This window comes from Rhinoderma darwinii, chromosome 7 (genome assembly GCF_050947455.1).
Source record: "Rhinoderma darwinii isolate aRhiDar2 chromosome 7, aRhiDar2.hap1, whole genome shotgun sequence".
Taxonomy (NCBI): Eukaryota; Metazoa; Chordata; class Amphibia; order Anura; family Rhinodermatidae; genus Rhinoderma; species Rhinoderma darwinii.
In genome coordinates this window covers 133,917,368-133,939,763 of record NC_134693.1, presented here as the reverse complement: position 1 = coordinate 133,939,763, position 22,396 = coordinate 133,917,368, and the positions used below count along the sequence as shown (strand labels likewise).

The 22,396-nt window shown below is 43.9% G+C and overlaps 1 protein-coding gene and 1 long non-coding RNA gene across 4 annotated transcripts in view; one reads left to right on the top strand and one right to left on the bottom strand.

Annotated features, from left to right (window-relative positions):
- LOC142656804 (uncharacterized) overlaps window positions 1–12,326 on the top strand; it is a 43,163-nt gene extending 30,837 nt beyond the window's left edge. Inside the window, exons 2-5 of one of the 2 annotated variants that reach the window (XR_012849758.1) lie at window positions 4,515–4,710; window positions 5,308–5,466; window positions 7,612–7,738; window positions 11,774–12,326. This is a non-coding gene — a long non-coding RNA (uncharacterized LOC142656804). Of the gene's footprint in view, window positions 1–4,514; window positions 4,711–5,307; window positions 5,467–7,611; window positions 7,739–10,266; window positions 10,815–11,773 lie in introns of those variants that run through there. The other variant, XR_012849757.1, reaches the window with a different exon arrangement.
- Window positions 1–22,396, bottom strand: part of LOC142656801 (laminin subunit beta-2-like) — a 67,292-nt gene that overhangs the window by 26,456 nt on the left and 18,440 nt on the right. Inside the window, exons 3-13 of one of the 2 annotated variants that reach the window (XM_075831713.1) lie at window positions 21,120–21,292; window positions 19,480–19,615; window positions 13,154–13,227; window positions 12,825–13,013; window positions 12,172–12,235; window positions 9,110–9,312; window positions 8,275–8,395; window positions 7,205–7,393; window positions 4,524–4,703; window positions 3,180–3,292; window positions 257–336 (exon numbers count right to left, since the gene is read on the bottom strand). In XM_075831713.1, the coding sequence (XP_075687828.1) occupies window positions 257–336; window positions 3,180–3,292; window positions 4,524–4,703; window positions 7,205–7,393; window positions 8,275–8,395; window positions 9,110–9,312; window positions 12,172–12,235; window positions 12,825–13,013; window positions 13,154–13,227; window positions 19,480–19,615; window positions 21,120–21,292 (1,522 nt within the window). Of the gene's footprint in view, window positions 1–256; window positions 340–3,179; window positions 3,293–4,523; window positions 4,704–7,204; window positions 7,394–8,274; window positions 8,396–9,109; window positions 9,313–12,171; window positions 12,236–12,824; window positions 13,014–13,153; window positions 13,228–19,479; window positions 19,616–21,119; window positions 21,293–22,396 lie in introns of both variants that reach the window. The other variant, XM_075831714.1, reaches the window with a different exon arrangement.

Sequence of the window (22,396 nt, the reverse complement as noted above, 5' to 3'; positions counted from 1 at the left end):
TCCCCTACTACAATAGCCCAACAGTGAATCACTGTAGAAATGTTAGGACGTCTTCATAACTTCTAATGCTCCCATTTCTTGTAGGGCTGCCCTAAAAATTTGTACACAAAATGGCGGTGTGTATGCAGATTTGCATAGAAAGGGCGACACAGGCTCACCCCAAAACATACTAATATCTCCGGGAAACATCCAGTGCCTGGCTCTGAAATATCAGCATGATAATAGTGTTGCTCCTTATTATGGTGTTGGTACTTACTTATTATCCCACGCGCCTCCGATGTCACAATCACAGGCTCGGCATCCATGGAGGTCATGACTAAGAGCCCAGTATTCCGGCTGGTGATGCAAAACAGAAAAATTAAATCAGAATTCATAACATAAAACTCATGGGGCATCAACGTAGGTTGTCCGATTAGCGTCTTATAGTTCCACCAGTTGGCCTTCAGAACAGTGGCAAGTCCAGCTCCTGGAGATCCAACTAAGATCAAGGACAGACCTACCTTAGCGGCCGTACCTGCCATGGGGCCCATGTAGTAGGGACTTAATTTTGGTGGTCCCATGCTCCTTCCTTATAGAAAGTGGGAACCATTGTATGGGTAATGAATGAGACCGAAGGGTACCATTTTCATATGGGGAAGGAGAATGGAAAGTCAGCCACATGAGGGCGCCCTACATCTGATTTTTTGATATTGTGCCCTCTGGGCTTTTTGTACGCCCCATAGACTAGATCCCAGTCGGCTTCCTTAGGACTTAAGGGTGACAAGCCGTGTGACAGTCAACATAGCAACCTTAGGACTTGTCACCCAGCTTTTCTAGAGTTCTGTATGATCGATTTGCCTAGTTATGCAGTGATACATCCCCCTACAAAGCATACTTGCCCTTTCAGGATTTTGAAAGCTGGGTGAAAATCCCGGTCTGAGCTGTAATGACAGCCATATTGGTCATCATCCTGCTTTTCCCAGAAGCAGATGTGATTGAGAAACAGCTGAATAGAGTTTCTTACAGCAAAGGACGTCTTATATTTAGAGGGATGTTTTTTTTGTTTTTTTTATACTTTTTGTATATTTTTTCTGTGAGGGGGAACCCTTAAAAACATAAATGTTAATTGTGTCGACCTTGATTTTTTTTTTTTTTACATATAATTCTTCCATTATTATGATCGTACACTTAGCCAAGGGTAGAGATGACAAGCGCACATCAATCAGCACATTCCCATAGATTTCCCTTCTCATAGGGGATACAGTTACCAGCAGCTGCGTCTGGAATGCATTGGGGGATATGAGCCTTACACATTGGGAAATGTTATTTCCGGTGGCATCTTGTAAGGTGCCTGTATGTACGGAACGAAACCTAACAGTGTATTATAAACTGCAACAGCCCCCACCCTCCCTGAAAATAAACAGATTAAGGCCCCATGCACACGACCGTGCTCGTAATTACGACTCGTAATTACGAGCACGGGCAGCCGGCCGTTTTTCCGAGCCGTGCTCCCATTATCAAGTATAGTAGCACGGCGCGTAAAAGAAAAAAATAGAACATGTTCTATCTTTTTTCAACGGCACGGGCACCTTCCCCTGAATAAATGGGAAGGTACCCGTGGCCAACAGAAGTCTATGGGCCCGTTATTTCGGGTCGTAATTACGACCCGTAATAACGGGTGTTTTTACGGTCGTGTGCATGAGGCCTAAGGCTGGGTTCACACAGCGTTTTTTGACGCGGAAACCGCTCCGCAAAACTCGTCAAAAACCGGCCGAAAATGCCTCCTATTAATTTCAATGGGAGACGGAGGCGTCTTTTTCCCGCGAGCGGTAAAACCGTCTCGCAGGAGAAAGAGCATGTAGCTTCTATCTTCGGGCATTTACGCCTCTGACCTCCCATTGACATCAATAGGAGGCAGAAAAAGCGTATTTCGCTGAGTCTTTGCCTGCGGCGCTCAATAACCGCGGGCGAAAAACGCAGCGAATATCGGCGTGCAGGGAGAGGAAAATCTGCCTCAAACTTCCAAACGGAATTTTGAGGCAGAATTTCCGCCTGCAAAAAACACAGTGTAAACCCAGCCTAAGGCCTCATGCACACGACCGTGCTCGTAATTACGACTCGTAATTACGAGCACGGGCGGCAACAGGCAGCCGGCCGCTTTTGCGAGCCGTGCTGCCATTATAAAGTATAGCAGCACGGCCCGTAAAATGAAAAAATAGAACATGTTCTATTTTTTTAACGGCACGGGCACCTTCCCGTGAGAAAACGGGAAGGTACCCGTGACTAACAGAAGTCTATGGGCCCGTTATTGCGGGTCGTAATTACGACCCGCAATAACGGGTGTTTTTACGGTCGTTTGCATGAGGCCTAAGAAAGGCAATACTATCCCACTCCAGACAATATCTATGCTGCCAATCACAGTTATCCGTATATATAGGAATGTAAGGGTACGGGCACTCGGAGCGGCCCTGACACGGTTGCAACGCGGCCAACAACCGCGCCGGCACCATGTAGGAGTGGCTGACAATACCTCGTTAAGGGGTATTCCGGTTACATGCGCATGCGCACTGCCTCTCCATTAATTTCTCTATGGGAGCGCCGGAGATAACCGAGTGCAGTGTTCGGCTTTTTCCGGCGCTGCCATAGAGAATGAATAGGAGGTAAGTTGTTGTAATTTGCAAAATCGTGCGGCCATAAAAGGTGTAATAATTCATGGCCGCACGATTTGGCAGATATCGGGACTGTTTACTCGCGTTAATATGCGGCCACTAACAGGCTGTTTGACAGTTGCACCGAACATGGTGCCGGCGCGGTTTTTAGCCGCGTTGCGACTGTGTCAGGGCCGCTCGGTGTGGCCTTACCCTAAGGGTTACATTTAGGAACATGTTTTTGCACAGGTGAGATCTGCCTTTCAAAGTTAATTGGCATACATTTTTTTTATTTACAAAAATGTGACTTTTTTAGAGCAAGGCCCCCAAGAGGTGGAGCTTTAATCATTTGGGGCGGGTTCTATTGTTTAGGTTGTTATCAACTCTGTTGATCGAGTGGTAAAGAATGGCTACAGCGTGATTTAAAAAAAAAATAATCCTGAAATCTACTGATTTTATCCGGAATTGATGCCAGGACAAATTGACCATCGTTTAACCTTAGACTTGAAGGTCATATTTAATACCAGCCAGGACTGGTTCCATCATACTTACTAGACATTGGTTACAGCTTCGTCCAGTTACAAAGCGTTTGCAGAAGCAGTCTCCACTGATGGAGTTACAATGGGAGCCGTCAGCGATGGTTCCCCTGGGGTCACACTGGCACCCTATGATAAGATGAAACAATCTCATTACAACTTTCTTACATCTTTATTATTTGAGCAGTGTATGGTGGTATTATATGAGCACTGTATGGTGGTATTATATGAGCACTGTATGGTGGTATTAGTTGAGCACTGTATGGTGGTATTATTTGACAACTGTATGGTGGTAAGATTTGAGCACTGTATGGTGGTATTAGTTGAGCACTGTATGGTGGTATTATTTGAGCACTGTATGGTGGTAATATTTGAGCATTGTATGGTGGTATATGAGCACTGTATGGTGGTGGTATTTGAGCACTGTATGGTGGTATTATTAGAGCACTGTATGGTGGTATTATTAGAGCACTGTATGGTGGTATTATTAGAGCACTGTATGGTGGTATTATTTGACAACTGTATAGTGGTAATATTTGAGCACTGTATGGTGGTATTAGTTGAGCACTGTATGGTGGTATTATTTGAGCACTGTATGGTGGTATTATTAGAGCACTGTATGGTGGTATTATTTGACAACTGTATAGTGGTAATATTTGAGCACTGTATGGTGGTATTAGTTGAGCACTGTATGGTGGTATTATTTGAGCACTGTATGGTGGTAATATTTGAGCACTGTATGGTGGTAAGATTTGAGCACTGTATGGTGGTATTATTTGAGCACTGTATGGTGGTATTATTTGAGCACTGTAGGTTGGTATTATTTGAGCACTGTATGGTGGTATTATTTGAGCACTGTATGGTGGTAAGATTTGAGCACTGTATGGTGGTAAGATTTGAGCACTGTATGGTGGTATTATTTGAGCACTGTATGGTGGTAAGATTTGAGCACTGTATGGAGGTATTGAGCACTGTAGGGTATTAGTTGAGCACTGTATGGTGGTATTATTTGAGCACTGTATGGTGGTATTATTTTGACACTATATGATGGTATTATTTTGACACTATATGATGGTATTATTTTGACACTATATGATGGTATTATTTTGACACTATATGATGGTATTATTTTAACACTATATGATGGTATTATTTTGACACTATATGGTGGTATTATTTTAGCACTCTGGTTTTTACTGACCTAGTCAGTTCCTTCCAAAAAAAAAACATGTGGGTCCTCCATATAATCTATGAGCAGTGGCCTCCGCATACCTTTATCTGGCCCTGTATATATGGTTAATGAAACCCAACAGTGTTTATGTCTTTAAAACAATAGTCATTCATTTTTTAGGATTCATACTTTTACATCCTTGGATGATTTCTGCACTGAGCCCATAAAATCCTGACTTGCATCGATCACATCGGGGGCCTTCAACATAGTCTTTACAGCGGCACTGTCCGGAAATGAGCCCCAAAGTTTGGTCATCCTGAGAATCGCAGAGTCCGCCGTCCAGAGAGCCATCCGGATCACAATCACAGGCTGCAGGGTAAATAATTATAGATATTCACAATTATTATTACAGTCAGTTACATTGGACATAGGATAGCTGTTGTTTTGATACATGAAAAGATAGGAGCAGATGTAGAAGAGTTTAATTGACATTAAATTGTTTCTTTTTTGCTTTATAATAACTCACTAAGATACATAACTTTAACATACTTTGATATCATGATAAGTTGTGTAAAATGACAAACTCAGCTCGGCTACATCTGTATTTTAGATGATACTGTAATGTCCGTGGCTGCGGGCTGTCAGCTCCAACCTCCCCCTGACAGACGCAGCCACGAGTCGGCAAGCGATGGCCCCAGCCTCCTCCTCAGGAGACACCAGCGCTCGCGTCCACTCACCTCTGCCAGATCCCGTAGGGTGCGCACGCACGCTCGTGCCCGCTTTTAAAGGGGCAGCGCGCGCATCGGACCTCATGGACGAACTTTGACCCGTGAGTACCCTGGACTATACGAGGGGTCCAGCCCCCTAGTTCTATGCCTGAGCGTTGTTGTGTTCCCTATAGTTTGTCTATGTGATGGCCTCCTAGTGTGTTTCCTGTTCCAATTCCTGTCCCTGTACCTATACGTGTTTCCAGTTCCTGTTCCTAGCAATCCATACCTTCCTGGTCTAGCACTGTGCTGTGCCAAAGTCGTGCCGTGCTGCATCCACGTCTGACCTGCTTCACCTCGCCTGACGTCTGCCTGCTACCTAAGTCCCAGCCGAGCCTGCCCTGCTGCTGTCTGAGCTGCCACAGGTACCTATAGAACTATAGACAGTCACCTGCTCCCTGTTGGCCCGCTGCCTTACCGCCAAGGCCCAGTGGGTCCACAGACCCTTCGTGACAGATACTTTCAGAAAGTAATAATCACTTTTGCAATTGCATGCATGGGGGCGATTATGTGTCATACCCCAGTAATGACACAGAAAAGTCACTTTTTATTGCAAAATTATCAAAAGGAGGAATGCCAAAAGTCAAAAAGCAAATTCACCCAATAAACATAATTTTTATAACCCTTTGTTAAAGAGTCTCTGTCACCACATTATAAGTGGCCTATCTTGTACATGGTGTGATCGGCGCTGTAATGTAGATTACAGCAGTGTTTTTTATTTAGAAAAACGATCATTTTTGACGGAGTTATGACCAATTTCCCTTTATGCTAATGAGTTTCTTAATGGACAACTGGGCGTGTTTTACTATATGACCAAGTGGGCATTGTACAGAGGAGTGTATGACGCTGACCAATCAGTGACCAATCAGCGTCATAACCTTCTCTCCATTCATTTACACTGCACATAGCGATATAGCTATATCATTATGTGCAGCCTCATACACAAACATTACTGCAGTGTATTGACAATGAATATACATTACCTCCAGCCAGGGCGGGATGTCTGTTCAGAATCCTGACACTTCTCTAAAACAATCCCGACACTACAGCACAGCAAGCGTAATCTCGCGAGATTACGCTGTAAACTGTCATTTAAAACGAGATTACGTTTGTCTTGCTGGAAATCTCACAGAAAAGATTCAGAAGTGTCAGGATTCTGAATACACATCACGTCCTGGCTGGAGGTAATGTATATTCACTGTCAGGACACTGCAGTAACGTTATGTGCTGTGTAAATGAATGGGGAGAAGTGTATGACGCTGATTGGTCGCTGATGGTAAAACACGCCCAGTTGTCCATTAAGAAACTCATTAGCATAAAGCTAATATAGGTCATAACTCCGTCAAAAATGATCGTTTTTCTAAATAAAAAACACTGCTGTAATCTACATTACAGCGCCGATCACATCATGTACAAGATAGGCCACTTATAATGTGGTGACAGAGCCTCTTTAAGTCATTCTAGACTGTGATTTTATGAAATTGTTCTATCCTTTATTCATGAGGGACAACTACTCTCACATTCAATAAATGATTTTTAATAAAAAACAGCTCCACCTACGGTAAAGAATCTCTTCAATAGATAACAATTTGCCCTTGTTTAGAGGGTATATAAACGTTTACAACCATTTTTTATTGCTACAATACATCTAAGATAAAAACTATAGATATAGTCTTGATAAAAAAACAAGAACGTTTTTGTGTATACTGCTCCTATACAAACCTGTGTGTCTCCATGGTTACAGACTACAAACAAACCCTATGTGTAGTCTGACCATGCTACCATGTGTAACTCCACTCTTTCTGCCCCCTCTTCTTATTATAGATAGTAGAAGAGGGGGCAAATGGAGAAAAGTAAGCTATGAAGACACATAGGTCTGCCTAGGAGCTTTATACTCCAAACGGTAGAAGTATTTGTAGTATGTTTAGTTGCTTTATTTTAATCTTTAGATGCATTTGAGCAAAAAAATGGTTGCAGAAGCCTACAGACCCTTTATATCTTAGGTTTGTAGCATTCCTGTTTTTAGCTTAGAGAATAACACCATCCATAGCATTGACAAGAAAACAGAGGATCATGGGAGAAGAGTATCCATGCCCCAGGTACCTTTGCACACGTTGCTGTCTCGAATGTCCTTGGTGGGGTCTTTGTAGTAGAAGGGCTTGCAGAGGTCACAGTTCCGCCCCATTGTATTATGCTGGCAGTCGTCACAGACGCCACCGCTGGTGTTTCTGTTGGACAGGTACACCGCCATGTCAAAGTGACACTTTCGGGAATGATTGTTACAGTTGCATTCTGAAAATAAAGTTAATATGTAGGCATTGTGCAAAATATAATCTCCATATAAATGGTCACTCGCTTTTCAACAAACTTTGCCTAAATCAATGGTGCAAGCGAATGTAAGAAACTTTGTAATAGATCTTATTAGAGAAAAATTCTTCTTTCTTCACTTTTCAGCCGCTTCCCTCCTTACTGTTCACACTCTGAATTTCTGCTTTTTCCATCTTCTCAAGGCAAGATGGACTCTCAGTTCACTAAGGATCAGATTACAGCTTCCAATAGCAGTCCATGGAGAAGGGAGGAGGGAGCAGAGTGAGAGAGAGGCAGAGAGACACACAAAGACGCTGCTGCAGCTTCACAGTAAGTGTTCTATCTTACTCCAGTGCTAGCTTCACAGCTACACTGCTAATTACTGCTGTATGATGTATAGAAGACATGATAGCAGTTAGGCTCCACCCACTAGTTCAGAGAAAACTGAGAATTGGAGGTAGATCCTGCAGAGGGGAAAACTGCTAAATAATGCAGAATACAAGCCATATAATGGTCATGTTATTCCTCATGTACACATATATGACAGCTTATTCTGAAGTCACCTGAAAGGTTATGTAGGCTTTAATGAGGATTTCCAGGTATTGCTTTAAGACATCCTGTGAAGATAGATCTAGCACTTCACTGAGTTTCGTGTGAAATTGAAGAAGCCAAAGAATAGAGGAAGGGGGAGGACAGCAGGGACTATGCAAGTATATGAAGTCTAAGTGACTTGGTGACAAAATGTTAGCTCCATAGCTGCTAAAAATGGCTGCTATAACCCAGCTACAAGAAGAGATCAGGAACAGAACTGGTTAATATATCTCAAATACCCCAAAAAAAGTACAGCTCAAAATATTTCCACTCACTTTTACAAGCATTAGTACTGCGTCCTTCTGCCGGTCTCCAGGGAATGTCATTGAAGAAACTATCGCACTGCTCGCAGTTTAACCCCTTAGTGTTGTGCTTACAGACGCATCTCCCATGTACCTGAAGATTGGAAAATATTCATAATTAAAGTGGTTTTCGCACAAAATACAGGATAGGCAATAAATGTATGATTGCTGATTGTTAGAACAGGGGGCTCGAGTCCCCCGTTTCTCCTGACCGCATTACCGTGGTAAAAAGTGTAAACTCCACCGGCAATTCAAAGGCTATGGAGCTGACGAAAACCGCCAGCTGAGGTGAGGAGGAACAACTGTAATTGGCTACGGTGGGGTCAGGGGGTCTTACACCAGCTCCTTAGAACCAGCTCCTTTTTTAAATGTCCATTACAGAATCTCTAAATAAATAGGTGGCACTTACATATACACATTTTCAATTCATTTTTTTGTTTTAAACACTTGCTTGCTGTCAGTTAGTGCAAAAATTCTCGTTTCGACTCCGAATACCTGTCCTGACCTTGTTCTGTTTGCACCACTGAGGGTTTGTTACAATGTATTAGTCTAGGCAATCCTATGCGAGCTAACAATTGCTGCAACACAAATAACATTCAGGGGGATTGCTTTTGGCTACAACGATTCATCGTAAGCAGGACTAGGTCGGGACTTTATTTTCAGAATCTAAATGTAAACAAGAATGTTTTCATTCACTGCCAGCAAACAGAGATCTTGAAAATAGTGAGGAATTTCAACACAAATTATATTTAAAAATTGCAGAACTTTTCAGCATAAAATGAATGAAGAAACAAAATAAGACCCCTACCATGCCCTCTACGTCCTTGGAGACCCCTTCAATGGGAGCACACTCAGAGGCATGACCGTAACAGAAGCAGTTACCTCGTACCACCAACTCGTACAGAGCGTAATAATATTTTTCCTTTATTTCCTGTCGGGAATCCAGCAAGTTATCACCCAGGGTGTGCAGTCTGGTGAAATTAATCCTGAGGTTGGTAATCTTCAGGAGATCTAAAATAGGGAAACAATGATACTAGAGAAAGGACTTTATTTAAAGTAGGAACTCAAAAAGAGCAGTCATTCGCCTTTCCCCAGAGCGGTGTACGGGCTCAATAGAAAGCTGGGACTCCATAGATACGTCTACAAAATAAATAGTCCCAAAAGAGATATACTCCAGGGTAGAAATCTAAATATGGTGCTAAGAAATAGTCAAGGGTGAATATACCATAAAGGGGCATAAATGTGGGCTGTAGCTTAGGTTGACCCCTTACCCGAGGGTGATATAAACATTTGCAACTTCCCCCTTTCTATAGGTGCTGGAACTATATTATATAAGACAGACATGGGTTAATCTCTTCTATATTGGAAAGGGAAAGTGTGTGGTCCTTTATGTCCGAGGACGGGTTTCTGGTGGTGGGAAACAGCACTTGGGGGGGGGGGGGGGGGGGTTGTTGTCTCTATTCATTTTTATTCTGCAGCTCCCTCTTTTTTTATGTTCACCCATAGAGAAGAAAATTGCAAAAAGATTGAGACTATACAAGTATCTAAGACCTCATTCACACCCAAGCTCTGAGCCGTACACCGTTTTAATACGGCAGCCATAGAAGTCTATAGGGTCCTTTTTGTACTTCCACATGCGTCTGATTTCATACCATTTTGTGTCATGTTCAATTCAATGTCCTATTACAGAGATTTTGTTCAGATTCTACCTAAGTGCCGTACTCCGGCGACATATGGCGGCACATAGAGTGCCTGCAGCTAGTACTGGGCCATAGGGACACCATGTGTTGGCTCAGGCGACATCAGGAAAGCGGTCTATGAATTGTTATTGACTGATGCGGAGCTCTGGTGGCGGTGACGCTCTCGTGCACTTGTTATCCGGGCTCTACAGGGTGACACTTCCACTTGTTCTACCAGCTGGGACTTGTCAGGACTTCACAGTAATCTGTTTTCTAAACTCTACAGAAGGCTGGCGACTGGAGAAGAGCCAAGAGCAACACCCAGTATCATCCGTTATACAGGAGTCTGCCATGTATGGAAGTGAAGCAAAGCTGGAAACACTGAGCTAAATCAGTAACCGTCTCAGACATCTTCCCCCAGCTCACAAATAGCTCCACTGCATTCAGAAGGGAGTCAGACGTCCCCATAACTGTTAGGAAATAACTCAAGAATGATCTGTAAATTCTGCTCTAAGCCTCCTGTATAAAACTGCCCCCGGCTACCGGAGCCTGGAAAATTGTTCTTAAAATCCGTGCAAATCCTATTCTACTGAAAATCAATTATCAATGAGAATATTCACCCTGACTGAACACTATTATACAAATAATCCACATATTCACTGTGTACATATATTATATTACTTATCATGTACTGATCCTGAGTTCTATCCTGTATTCTACTCCAGAGCTGCACTCACTATTCTGCTGGTGGAGTCACTGTGTACATACATTATATTACTTATCTTGTACTGATCCTGAGTTATATCCTGTATTATACTCCGGAGCTGCACTCAATATTCTGCCTGGTGGAGACACTGTGTACATACATTATATTACTTATCTTGTACTGATCCTGAGTTATATCCTGTATTATACTCCGGAGCTGCACTCACTATTCTGCTGGTGGAGTCACTGTGTACATACATTACTTATCCTGTACTGATCCTGAGTTACATCCTGTATTATACTCCAGAGCTGCACTCACTATTCTGCTGGTGGAGTCACTGTGTACATACATTACATTACTTATCCTGTACTGATCCTGAGTTACATCCTGTATTCTACTCCAGAGCTGCACTCACTATTCTGCTGGTGGAGTCACTGTGTACATACATTACATTACTTATCCTGTACTGTTCCGGAGTTACATCCTGTATTATACTCCAGAGCTGCACTCACTATTCTGCTGGTGGGGTCACTGTGTACATACATTACATTACTTATCCTGTACTGATCCTGAGTTACATCCTGTATTATACTCCAGAGCTGCACTCACTATTCTGCTGGTGGAGTCACTGTGTACATACATTACATTACTTATCCTGTACTGATCCTGAGTTACATCCTGTATTATACTCCAGAGCTGCATATCACTGTTCTGCTGGTGGAGTCACTGTGTATATACATTACTTATAATGTCCTTTTCCACCAGGCACGGCACATTGATCTCACACATTAAAAACGAACTGCCCCTTTTCATTATAGGAGCTCAGGTAAGCTGTTAGGAGTGTGTTTGACAACAAGCTTGTTGACTGTTTCCAATAACAACCAGCAGAATTGTGAGTGCTGCTCTGGGCTATAATACTTTCTGTTACTCTGTATCAGTAAAAGAAGTAACGTAATGTATACAAAGTTGCTCAACTTTTTAAGCAGATTTTATCTGTATATAAAATGTAAATCAGTATTCAAAGGTTGACACGTGCTTTAAAGGTTTTTGGGTAGACGTGCTTTTAAGGTTAATGTTTTTATTTCAGGAATCCTATATTCAAACATTGTATAAAGGAATTAAAAGACCTGATGATGGGGGAGGGGTGGTACCTTATTCGGGACCCTCATTTATTATCTAGATCAGAGATTGGCTACAAAGAACATTTCTGGAGGACTTGGCACATCCATGCATTACACAGACAGCCTATTGATTTAATGGTGAACGGTGTAATGCTTCATTGCTCCTGTGGTGGCGCTGCACTTAAAAGGGACACTTGTCAGGTTTCACACAGATTACAGCTGATTGTTGGGGGACATCCTGTGATCAGCCTACTGTCGGAGGACCCTTCTAATAAGAAAAGATGATCTAAAGCGAACAAACCCTTTAAATTTTTTTTGCTGAATATAATTTCCTAAATCTTTACATTGTTATTAAGGAACTTACTCTGAATACCAGAGCTGTATGGGTCCCTGATGTGAATTGCTGGATCCAAAACTCTAAATATCACCTAAAGATAGAGAGGGAAGAGGATTACATATCAAAATTCAGAATTTATATTGTTCTATTAGTGAATATGTATAAAGACAACATAAAAAATAAAAAAAGACTCAAAAACATCAAATATCTCTTGAAGGGTAGTCAATGGTAGAGAGAGGGGCGGTTGTGAGGTGAGTAATGGCATAAATGTGTAGAGATGGACAATGGCGCTGTCTAATGTACAGGAGACAGCAGACTACGCATCCGTAGGCGCTCCGCGTGCCGCCATATGGTGCTCCGTCTGGCGCTGTATTATGGAATTTTTTCTCCTAGAAGTAATGCGGAGCTACAGCAAAGCCACATAGGGCTCTATGAGTGATGTCATATGACGTCATACAACTTAGAGGTTGTTTGGAGCCATGATACAACCATGTTTACTTCCGATTTTACTTTCTCAGGGACGTAGCTGGAGGGGTCTGGCGGGTGCTGGGTGCCGTGGGGGCTCCACCGAGAGACAGTGTATTGGCCAGATTATATAGATACAGGGCTACGGCAGCAGACTGAATCTTTGCCCCGGGTGAAGGAGGCCTGGCTGTGACTTTCTTTCTATCAATTCTTACCTCTCCTTCATTGGACGGTTCGATTTCAGAATACCGAGATTCACAGATCACATCGTCCCCCTTTTTTTGGATGCTGCGTGAAATATTCGAGAAGACGGATGCACAGTCATAAGCAAAATATCTGTAAACCTGCCAACTCCGACCAAAATCCGAGGATCGCTCAACTAACATGGCCGCCGGTCTGAAAGTCTAAAAATCACAAATATGACAAACAGTAATAACACTTTAGAATGATGTCAAGTCAAGTCTATGGGATTGGTCGGCAATGACGAGGGCCCCAATGTGGTACATCAGGTCCGTGCTCAACATTTCATTGATATTATATTTACCTTGAAGGTCATGATGAGATGAGTGAAGTGAAACTCGGCTTCCAGATCTAACTGAATGCTGACATCAGAGACACCTGTATGAAGGAGACAATGGATGTACGTGATGCGTCATGATATAATAACCATCACCCCAAGACGATCACCCCCAACCCCCAGATGAGCGGCTGCCAGGCACTTCCTCCATTGTATATTGGAGGAGCAAGAGGAGGTAAATGACAACCAGTCCTTCTTGGTTTCCCCCTATGGAAGCCGCTCAGATTTGGGTCTACCAGGCCTCGAGTATATAGATTATTCACTGATCCTGATGAAAATGTTGAGATCCACCAACAGAAATCCAATGTCTCTGGGTAGCTCTAGAAATAGTGATATCATTGACAGTGGAATTATTTCTTAAAGGGGTTTTCCAGGTTGTAAAAAAAAAATGTCTATGGTCCCAAAATGGAAAAAATTAACTTTTGAATATACTTAGAGGGGTTTCTGGGACATAATGTTGATAGGATCAGGGTCATAATAATAAAAGGATAATATCCTTAGGATAGGCCATCAATATCACCTGCAGTACTAGGCACAGCCACTACCAAATGCATGGCACTGTGTCGTGGAAACATTAAAGGGGCCATGGCGCTCAGTAAACTGATTGGCAGGGGTGCCAGGAGTCAGACCCTAACGGTTTTGATATTGTTGGCTTTCTACGGCCCGGACACCTTCCTGTAAATATACGGGAAGGTGTCCATCAGCCATAGAAATGAATGGGTCAGTAATTGCGGTCCGTAATTACGGATGAAATCTACGGACGAGTGCATGGGGCCTAAAAGAAAGCTGGAGACGACCCCTGTAGGAGCATGGTGGCCATATTGGTTGTCACTCAGCTTTCCCATAAACAGATATAACTGAGAAGCCCCTGATCAAAACTAGGACGACTCAAGATTTACATTTTAGAGACCAAATACCCTATAAACAAGGACCGTACAGCTGCTATGGGGCCCTTGGAGAGAGAGGCCCTGGTATCCATTTTGCAATTGGGTGGCGAGAACCTATCCAGGACTCCCTTCTCCGGAAGAACTGTATTGTTAGCAAACAAAGGCGGTGGGAATGGGCGCAAAGATCATGGAAAGAGGGTGACGGGTGAAAGAAATACCAGGCACTTCTGTCCAAGGTGGCAAAACCCAGCACCATAATGGTGGGTTCATTTCTATCTTTGCTATGGTCTCCTATGTACGCTTTTATCTGCAGCACGCTGTCATGCCCGCCCTGTATTTGCTCTGGGTTGGCACATGTTAAGTCACTGCCCCAATGTTAGTGCCCAGATCTCTCAGACAGAATTCCACTGAAAATAACAAATACTTCAAAGTGTTTTCCCTTTGAACTTGAATTGATAATAATGAAAAGCAAAGATTAAGTATCAGTGATCTCAATATTCTCCTGGATGGACTTCAATAGTTTTAGGAACGGCTTAAACCCTCTCAGGACATTAATAAGTCTGGATTCAGAATACAGTAAGGGTATGTGCACACACACTAATTACGTCCGTAATTGACGGACGTATTTCGGCCGCAAGTACCGGACCGAACACAGTGCAGGGAGCCGGGCTCCTAGCATCATACTTATGTACGATGCTAGGAGTCCCTGCCTCGCTGCAGGACAACTGTCCCGTACTGAAAACATGATTACAGTACGGGACAGTTGTCCTGCAGCGAGGCAGGGACTCCTAGCATCGTACATAACTATGATGCTAGGAGCCCGGCTCCCTGCAACTGTGTTCGGTCCGGTACTTGCGGCCGAAATACGTCCGTCAATTACGGACGTAATTAGTGTGTGTGCACATACCCTAAATGTGGACGGGCCGGCTGTATCTGCACCCAGTGTTATACATAGAGGAGAAGGGGTCCCATAAAAACCAAAATGAAGCATCCATTATGGTGCCAGGTTTTGCCACCCAGGTCACAATTGTCAGGTCTTTGTTTTGCCTTCCCCACTGGTAGTTCCATGACACATTCCAATTCTCTGAGCCCCCTTGTCCCCTCTGGGGAAAGGGGTCCTGCACAGATTCTCCCCACCTAGTACTAAAGAGGATGACCCCATCTAGGGCCTTTGGGCCCCTTCGCAGTCGCATGGGCTACTTCTATGGTACGTATTCCCTTGTCTGCACCTCTAGGACTAAAAAAAGATTCATTACAGATCATTGCCCTCTTCTCCATTTTGTTAAAATTCTGTGTTGCCGTTTCCGGGTTATATGTATTTCTGCCGTAATAGCTCACACTAAGGCCTGATTCACACGAACGTGTTAAACGTCCGTGGGACGGCCGTTGAAACAGCGGCCGTCCCACGGACCTATGTAATTCAATGTAGCTGTTCACACACCCGTTGTTTCAACGGACCGCGTGAAGGGTCCGTGGGAAAATAGGACATGTCCGTTCTTATCATGCATCCCTCCATATACTCTCAACTATGGGGGATGCGTGACATCGCGTCCCGCAGCGCCGGGCACGGATGCACCTCGGACGTGAAAAACTATCATTTTTCACGTCCGAGGTGCGCAACGCTTGTGTGAATTAGGCCTTAGATTGTCACCCAGCTCTACTAGACGGCTGAATGACAAATCCGTCTGCGCTTCATGTTAACCACTTAAAGTGTACGTCTATTTTTGTACACCGTTTTAACATTTATGTATAGAATTAATCTACCAAAAAAGTTGAGCAACTTTGTAAATATACTCCATTACTTATCTCGCACTGATCCTGAGTTATTGCCTGTATTATACTCCAGAGCTGTATTCATAATTCTGCTGGTTGCTACTGGAAGCAGATAACAACCTTGTCAACAGACACGCCCCTAACAGGTTAGCTAAGCTCCTATAATGCAGGAGGGGCAGTTAGTGTTTCAGATATCAGATTTCTGTATAGTCCCGGGTGTAAAGCTTAGACTATCCGGGAGCAAACTGCGCAGACACTGAGCCAGCAGGCAAAATGGCTGACAACTGGGAAAAATAGAACAGAATCATACATTTCTGCCGACAACTATCTCATCATGTCTGTATCCCAACTGGACAACCCATGTCGATATGCCCTACATAATGGACATTATAGAAGGGACATGGACAGAATGCGACCATGTATTACACGGCCAGCCATGCATTAGTATAGGCGCCATATAATATTACATTATAAAAGGTGAAATATGCAGCCACCTGAAGCTTTTCCTGGAAATCACCAACCAGACCTGCGTCGATCAGCTGATCAATGGGGCCGCTTGTTTGAGAGGAGGAGTCGTGCAGTCGGCACAACCCCTTTAAGGAGATCGCCACCCAGGAAGGAAATAGGCGCTTTAAGCTTACGTCTTGTGATCACATGATCAGCTCTATGTGTATGTATATGTTTATTTTGTCGCATTAATACCCACATTTTCCCTTTTGAAACATGAGCTGCTGAGCATTTACCGAGCAGCTTCTTACATCGGAGCCAGGCGGCAGCCGCTCATACAGCAGAGCTATGCAGAACCGCTAATGTGCTGGCACCAGATTCTCAGGAGAAATGTTCTGTTATCTCCCACCTGTCCCCCCCCCCCCACACGTAATAACACGATTTTCTCTGCTTGAACTTTCTACTTGGTAAAAAGCCAAACACAAGTGATATATCTCTTCATACTTACACGGCCACTGTTATAAAACGTGGTGCAGTCTGTTGTTTGGAGCAGATCTGGAGCAAAGTTAGTGTTCAGGGGGGGCAAACCGGGCAGTTTTTCATGCCACGATGCAGTGCCAGCATTAGTACCAGGGCCCACTGAGCTGGTGGGGCCATGGGTAAACCTGCGCTACATTTGTCAAGCAGGGGGCGGAGTAGACAGGACACCAACCGAGACTCGCATGAGCCCACTTACACCCCGGATGGGGGTTAACTACAACTAGGGAGCGCGTGTGGGGGTGTGGCCTATTTGAGTCTTCCGGAAAAAGTGGGAGATTTCCCGAACGCCCAAATGGGCAGGCAAGCTTCTCACTTGACAACTGACTACTCGGCCGAATTAAACAATTCCCCTGCGAAGACTTCTGCTGACAGAGACCAGACCCAGGTGAGGACGTGACACGTACTTGGCCTCTTGTTGACCGCTCATATGTTATTGGGGGATAGAAGAGGCGCCGGAATGAGGAGGTAAATGTTCATTTTATGGGGGCTCACTCTGCCTGGGGCACTGCTTTTGGAGAACTGTTGGGGGGGTACTGTTTAAAAGAGCACTCGGTTAATGGCACTGTTTATGGGGGCACTCGGTCATTGGCACTATCTATGGGGGCACTCTGCTCCAAACTATAGTACCATAGTCAGAACATCCCAAAGGGTTAAATCTTCCTCCTCTCCTACAGGGCATAGGTTAAAGGGGTCAAACAAGAACCAGGCCCTCTTGGCCCACGATGTGCTCGAATAAACCAGCCCCACAGAGGTGTAACATGAAGCTCCGGGGCCCTAATGCAAAATCTATAACAACCTATCATATATCATTTATAATAATGGGGTCTTCTTATGCGGCTGAGGGGCTTTTGGGCCCCCTCAGGCTCCAGGGCCCGGGTGCTACCTCTGCACCCGCTATAGCTACACCCTGAGCGCCAGTATGTTTTGATTTTGACTGTAGGGCCCTCTCTTTCTATTTGTGGCCCTCGAGGAAGACCATGCCTTTCTGAAACATTTGTCACGCATTGCTGCACAACTAGGCAGATTTGCAACTCGGGATTCTAGGAAAACTTGGTAACATTACGGCGGCCATATTGCCTGTCACCCAGCTTTCCCAGTAACAGACATAACTTAGGGGCTGTTCACATCACATATTGGCCCTACGTTTATTGTGTACGTCAGGAGAGTTTCCATCGTACGTGCTAAACGCTTGTCCATAGGGCTCCATTGCCAGACAAAGGCCAAATGAGCGACCTTTTGGCGTCTCTCTGGCCGGTATACGTCCAGTATACTGCAAAAACAAAAACGGTATACACTACGCTACTCCATCCCGCAGGGTTCAGCAAAAACACATAAACGTCTACTTTTTTTTTAACATGGGAGCCTATGGGTGACGGATGCCGCTGTATGACATCTGTCACATGTATCTGTTAAACGGATCCGTCATGAGCTTTTCAATCGTTTATCGTGACGTATCCGGTAAACGGAATCCAAAATAGTCTGTGGGTGACCGATACGTTAAACAGATGCCTAACAGCGGCCTCCATCACCCATAGGCTATAATGGTATCCGTATATAACGTATATGTCACAGAGTTCATGACGTATCCATTAAACGTGTACCGTCTATGGGTGATGGAGGCCGCTGTTAGGATCTGTTCACAACCTCAGTTTATAGAATACGAGAGCTTTTTCTACGTTAAATATAGACCAAAAATGTAATGTGAACAGTCCCTATGAAAGGTCTTCTAACAATATGCCCGGACTGTTTACTTTTGGTGACTTGGACGTGAATATCGGAGATATGAGTCAGGGTTTCCTGTGGAACGATTGATATATTCTTCCAAAGGACTCATTTGTACCCCTCCCATGAGTCCGGGGGATGTAAATTGTTCAGAATAAAATAGAGGAATTTTAATAGGGCCGCAGATAAAAAGCTGCTGGGATTAGCTGGTGAAATCCTCAAAGACTTCCAGTCCTTTTTTCTCGTTTACAGCTTTAATCCCAAAGAAGAATATATGTAATTAAATTAAACGATTTTAATGAGGAAAAGGAAGAAAAGAAGAAGTGGATGGGAGCTTAGCGGGATTTTGTAGGGAGGCCCATTTACAGGCCTTTCTCAAACAAAGCATTATGGGTAATGTCCCCGACAGACACTGCATACAGCTTTTGATTAGTATTGTGGATTACAGCCATTTCAGTGCCCATAGAGAAAGTCACCCAGCTTTCCGTGCACCCTGAATGGCATATAAATCTGCATTATCATGGAGGTTTACATTAAATGACAATAGAGATAAGTCATTCAGGATCCGTGGACAGCTGGGTGACTACCCCTATGGACACTTTAATTTACAGCCTTGTGTTTCTAGTCGTTAAACGAGAAAAAGCATGTAGAAAATAAGACCACCACAAGGTTCACAGCAGCACAGAGTATTTTAGGAGGGGAGTGTGTTGATCTTGTGGACAGCAGTGACTTGTCCTCTCATGTGATCTGATGGACAGGGCTGCATGTGACGGGGCAGTGTCTTGATGTAAGGAGGGGAACAAGGTGTCAACACGTGGATGGGGCAGGGTACCCAGCAGCACAGAGTGTTTCAGATGAGTGTGCTGGCATTGTGCTAGAGGAGAATGCAAAAAAGAGAATTTATGAGTTTAGTGGTTGGATTACCGTTCTCAGATTGCCACCAAGCTTTCTTCCTGTCTTCAGCAAATGTGGTAACGACATTTTCGATACGATGACTGATGGGATTGGTCAGTCGGTTGTAAGGTCTCCGTGAGTCGCAGACAAAACACTTCTTCTCATCCTGGTAAATACAATGAAAATGTAAGTATTTATGTAGAAAGTTATCAAATTTTATGATCAAATTATACTAATCCGCGGTCAGTGCAGATTATTGCTTTATTATTGTATCCCATATACGCCATTTTTTTATGCTTATGTCACATGTCTTCAGGTGCTGGCCCTTTAAATGTGTGTGGGGTCCTATACCAGCATCTCATGAAGCGCTCATAGGGGGAACTGGGTGGCTGTCACAGTCCTCCATTGCAGTCCTCCAGAGATAGGAGACATCGCTTACAGAAAAGCAAACCACCAGATGTCAGGTATCTACCCCTCCTTACCTAGCCCACCAGGAAAGCCGGTATTAACCCTTTCACTATCCCAGACCACCAGGGAAGCTGTCATATCCTGTCCACTATCCTACACCATAAAGCAAACAGGCATTAACCCAACTACTACCCTAGACCATCAGGGATGCCAGCATTAACCCATTTACTACCCAAGACCACTAGGAAAGCTGGCATTAAACCATCCACTACCCTAGACCACCAGGGAAGCTGGCATTAACCCATCTACTACCCTGGACCACTAGGAAAGCTGTCATTAACCCATCCACTACCCTAGACCACTAGAAAGCTGGCATTACCCATCCACTACCCTAGACCACGAGGGAAGCTGGCATTAACCCATCCACTACCCTAGACCACCAGAGAAGCTGGCATTACCCATCCACTACCCTAGACCACCAGGGAAGCTGGCATTAACCCATCCACTACCCTAGACCACCAGTGGAGCTGGCATTAACCCATCCACTACTCTAGACCACCAGGGAAGCAGTCATCATCCCATCTACTACCCTAGACCACCAGGGAAGCTGGCATTAACCCATCCACTTCCCTAGAAGACCAGGGAAGCTGGCATTACCCATCCACTACCCTAGACCACCAGGGAAGCTGTCATTACCCATCCACTACCCTAGACCACCAGGGAAGCTGGCATTAACCCATCTACTACCCTAGACCACCAGGGAAGCTGGCATCATCCCATCCACTACCCTAGACCACCAGGGAAGCTGGCATTAACCCATCCACTACCCTAGACCACCACATGACTACAATTTTATGAAAAATGTGTTGAGACCTTTTTGCATGATTTATGTTAAATTAGTACCATCTGGACAACCCCTTTCCTAAATACAGATCCTGTAGGGAAGAGCTGGTGGAGGCTATAGACGACCACACAAATGAAGTATTACATGGCGCCAAATAAATGGGTGACCAAGTAATACATGTTCACATTGAGTCCCCCACTCCCCTCATGTTCAGTTCCATACACCCTATGGAAAGGGGTTTCCCTTTTAACTTACAGTATATGAGACAAAAGAACCAATTACGTGACCTGTTTAAAAACCGTGATAGCGACACTGGATTACACAGACGTTTTATATAATATAATCAATATTTTTGGCTTCATTGATCCTTGTAAATGAATTGCACATTTTGTTTGCAGGGTCTTCTGGCATCACCCACCTGAAGATGACTCACAATACAGTAGGGTTGTGCTCTGTGCAGTCCACAGGTTGACGTAGCCTTCAGTTTATCTGGCCGTCCTACAAGTAGGTCCCCGGTGGCAGGATAGCAGCTGCCTTGAGAACAGCCATGGGGCTGCTCGGGATTCTGGGAAAATACTCCCACCGCCAGCACTACAAGAAAATTCAACCGTGTCACAAGGGTGTTAATATACATGATATCTGTCATAACTTTGCACCATATTCTGCCATTTTGCATATCGCAGAGTAGTTTAAAGTGGAGTTTCAGTGATCCTAAAAATTGTCAGTACTCTTTATACTTACTGGCCTTTTATTTTTCTGTTGGCACTTTTTATCCCTACTCTATTAGGGAACAGCTAGGATCAGTGGCTCCAGCTTAGCTTCATTGTCTAGTGGGGCTCTAAGGTAGTCTAAAATCCACCTAATGCTTTTGCTCTGTCCCTCCCCCATGCTTTACACTACAACGCTGCCTGCTTACTCACCAGGAAGTCAGTGCATGGAGAGCTAACTTGCATTACAGAAAGGATGTTTATAAACTACAAGAAACAAAACCACTAGTGAGATAAAGAAGATTGTCAGTAAACTGCTACACATATACTAAGAGAATAGAGCCTCAGTAAGGCGGGGAGCCTGGAAATTTTCTTTAAAGAGGACCCGTTACCTCTCTTGACATGTCTGTTTTAGTAAATGCCGATATATTCCATAAAAAAACATTCCTGGAGCATCTTTACGTAGCTTAAAAATGTTCCTTGTGTTGTTCCTCTGTTATTCCTCCTGGAAATGAATGAATAAATTGACAACTGGGTGTTACCATTCCTTTTGTCAATAGGGCGTGTCTCTATAGACTGTCAGCATTGATTGGACTATGTCAGAGTGTGTCGGAATGTCCCCTATTGACAGGTGTAATGATAACACCCAGTTGGCAAATTATTCATACATTTCCAGGAGGAATAACAGATGAACCACACAAGGTAGAGTTCTAAGTAGATATTTTATACTGTGGTAAAAGCCTAAAATCTGTAGCAAAATTCCCATGTAATGAAGCATTCCTTGAAATCTGTTTACATTTTTTCCCCATTTACGTGAATTTTGTAATCGTCAAATTGATGGAATATTCGCAGCCTATAGAAAAGTGAATGTGTTATCAAAGAATGAGAGAATTGCCAGGAATTGCTACATTTTTCATGGAGCTGTTTTTAAATGGCCTCATATGACTGTGACTTCCCGGTTACAATTGTAGCAAACTCTCAGCTGTGA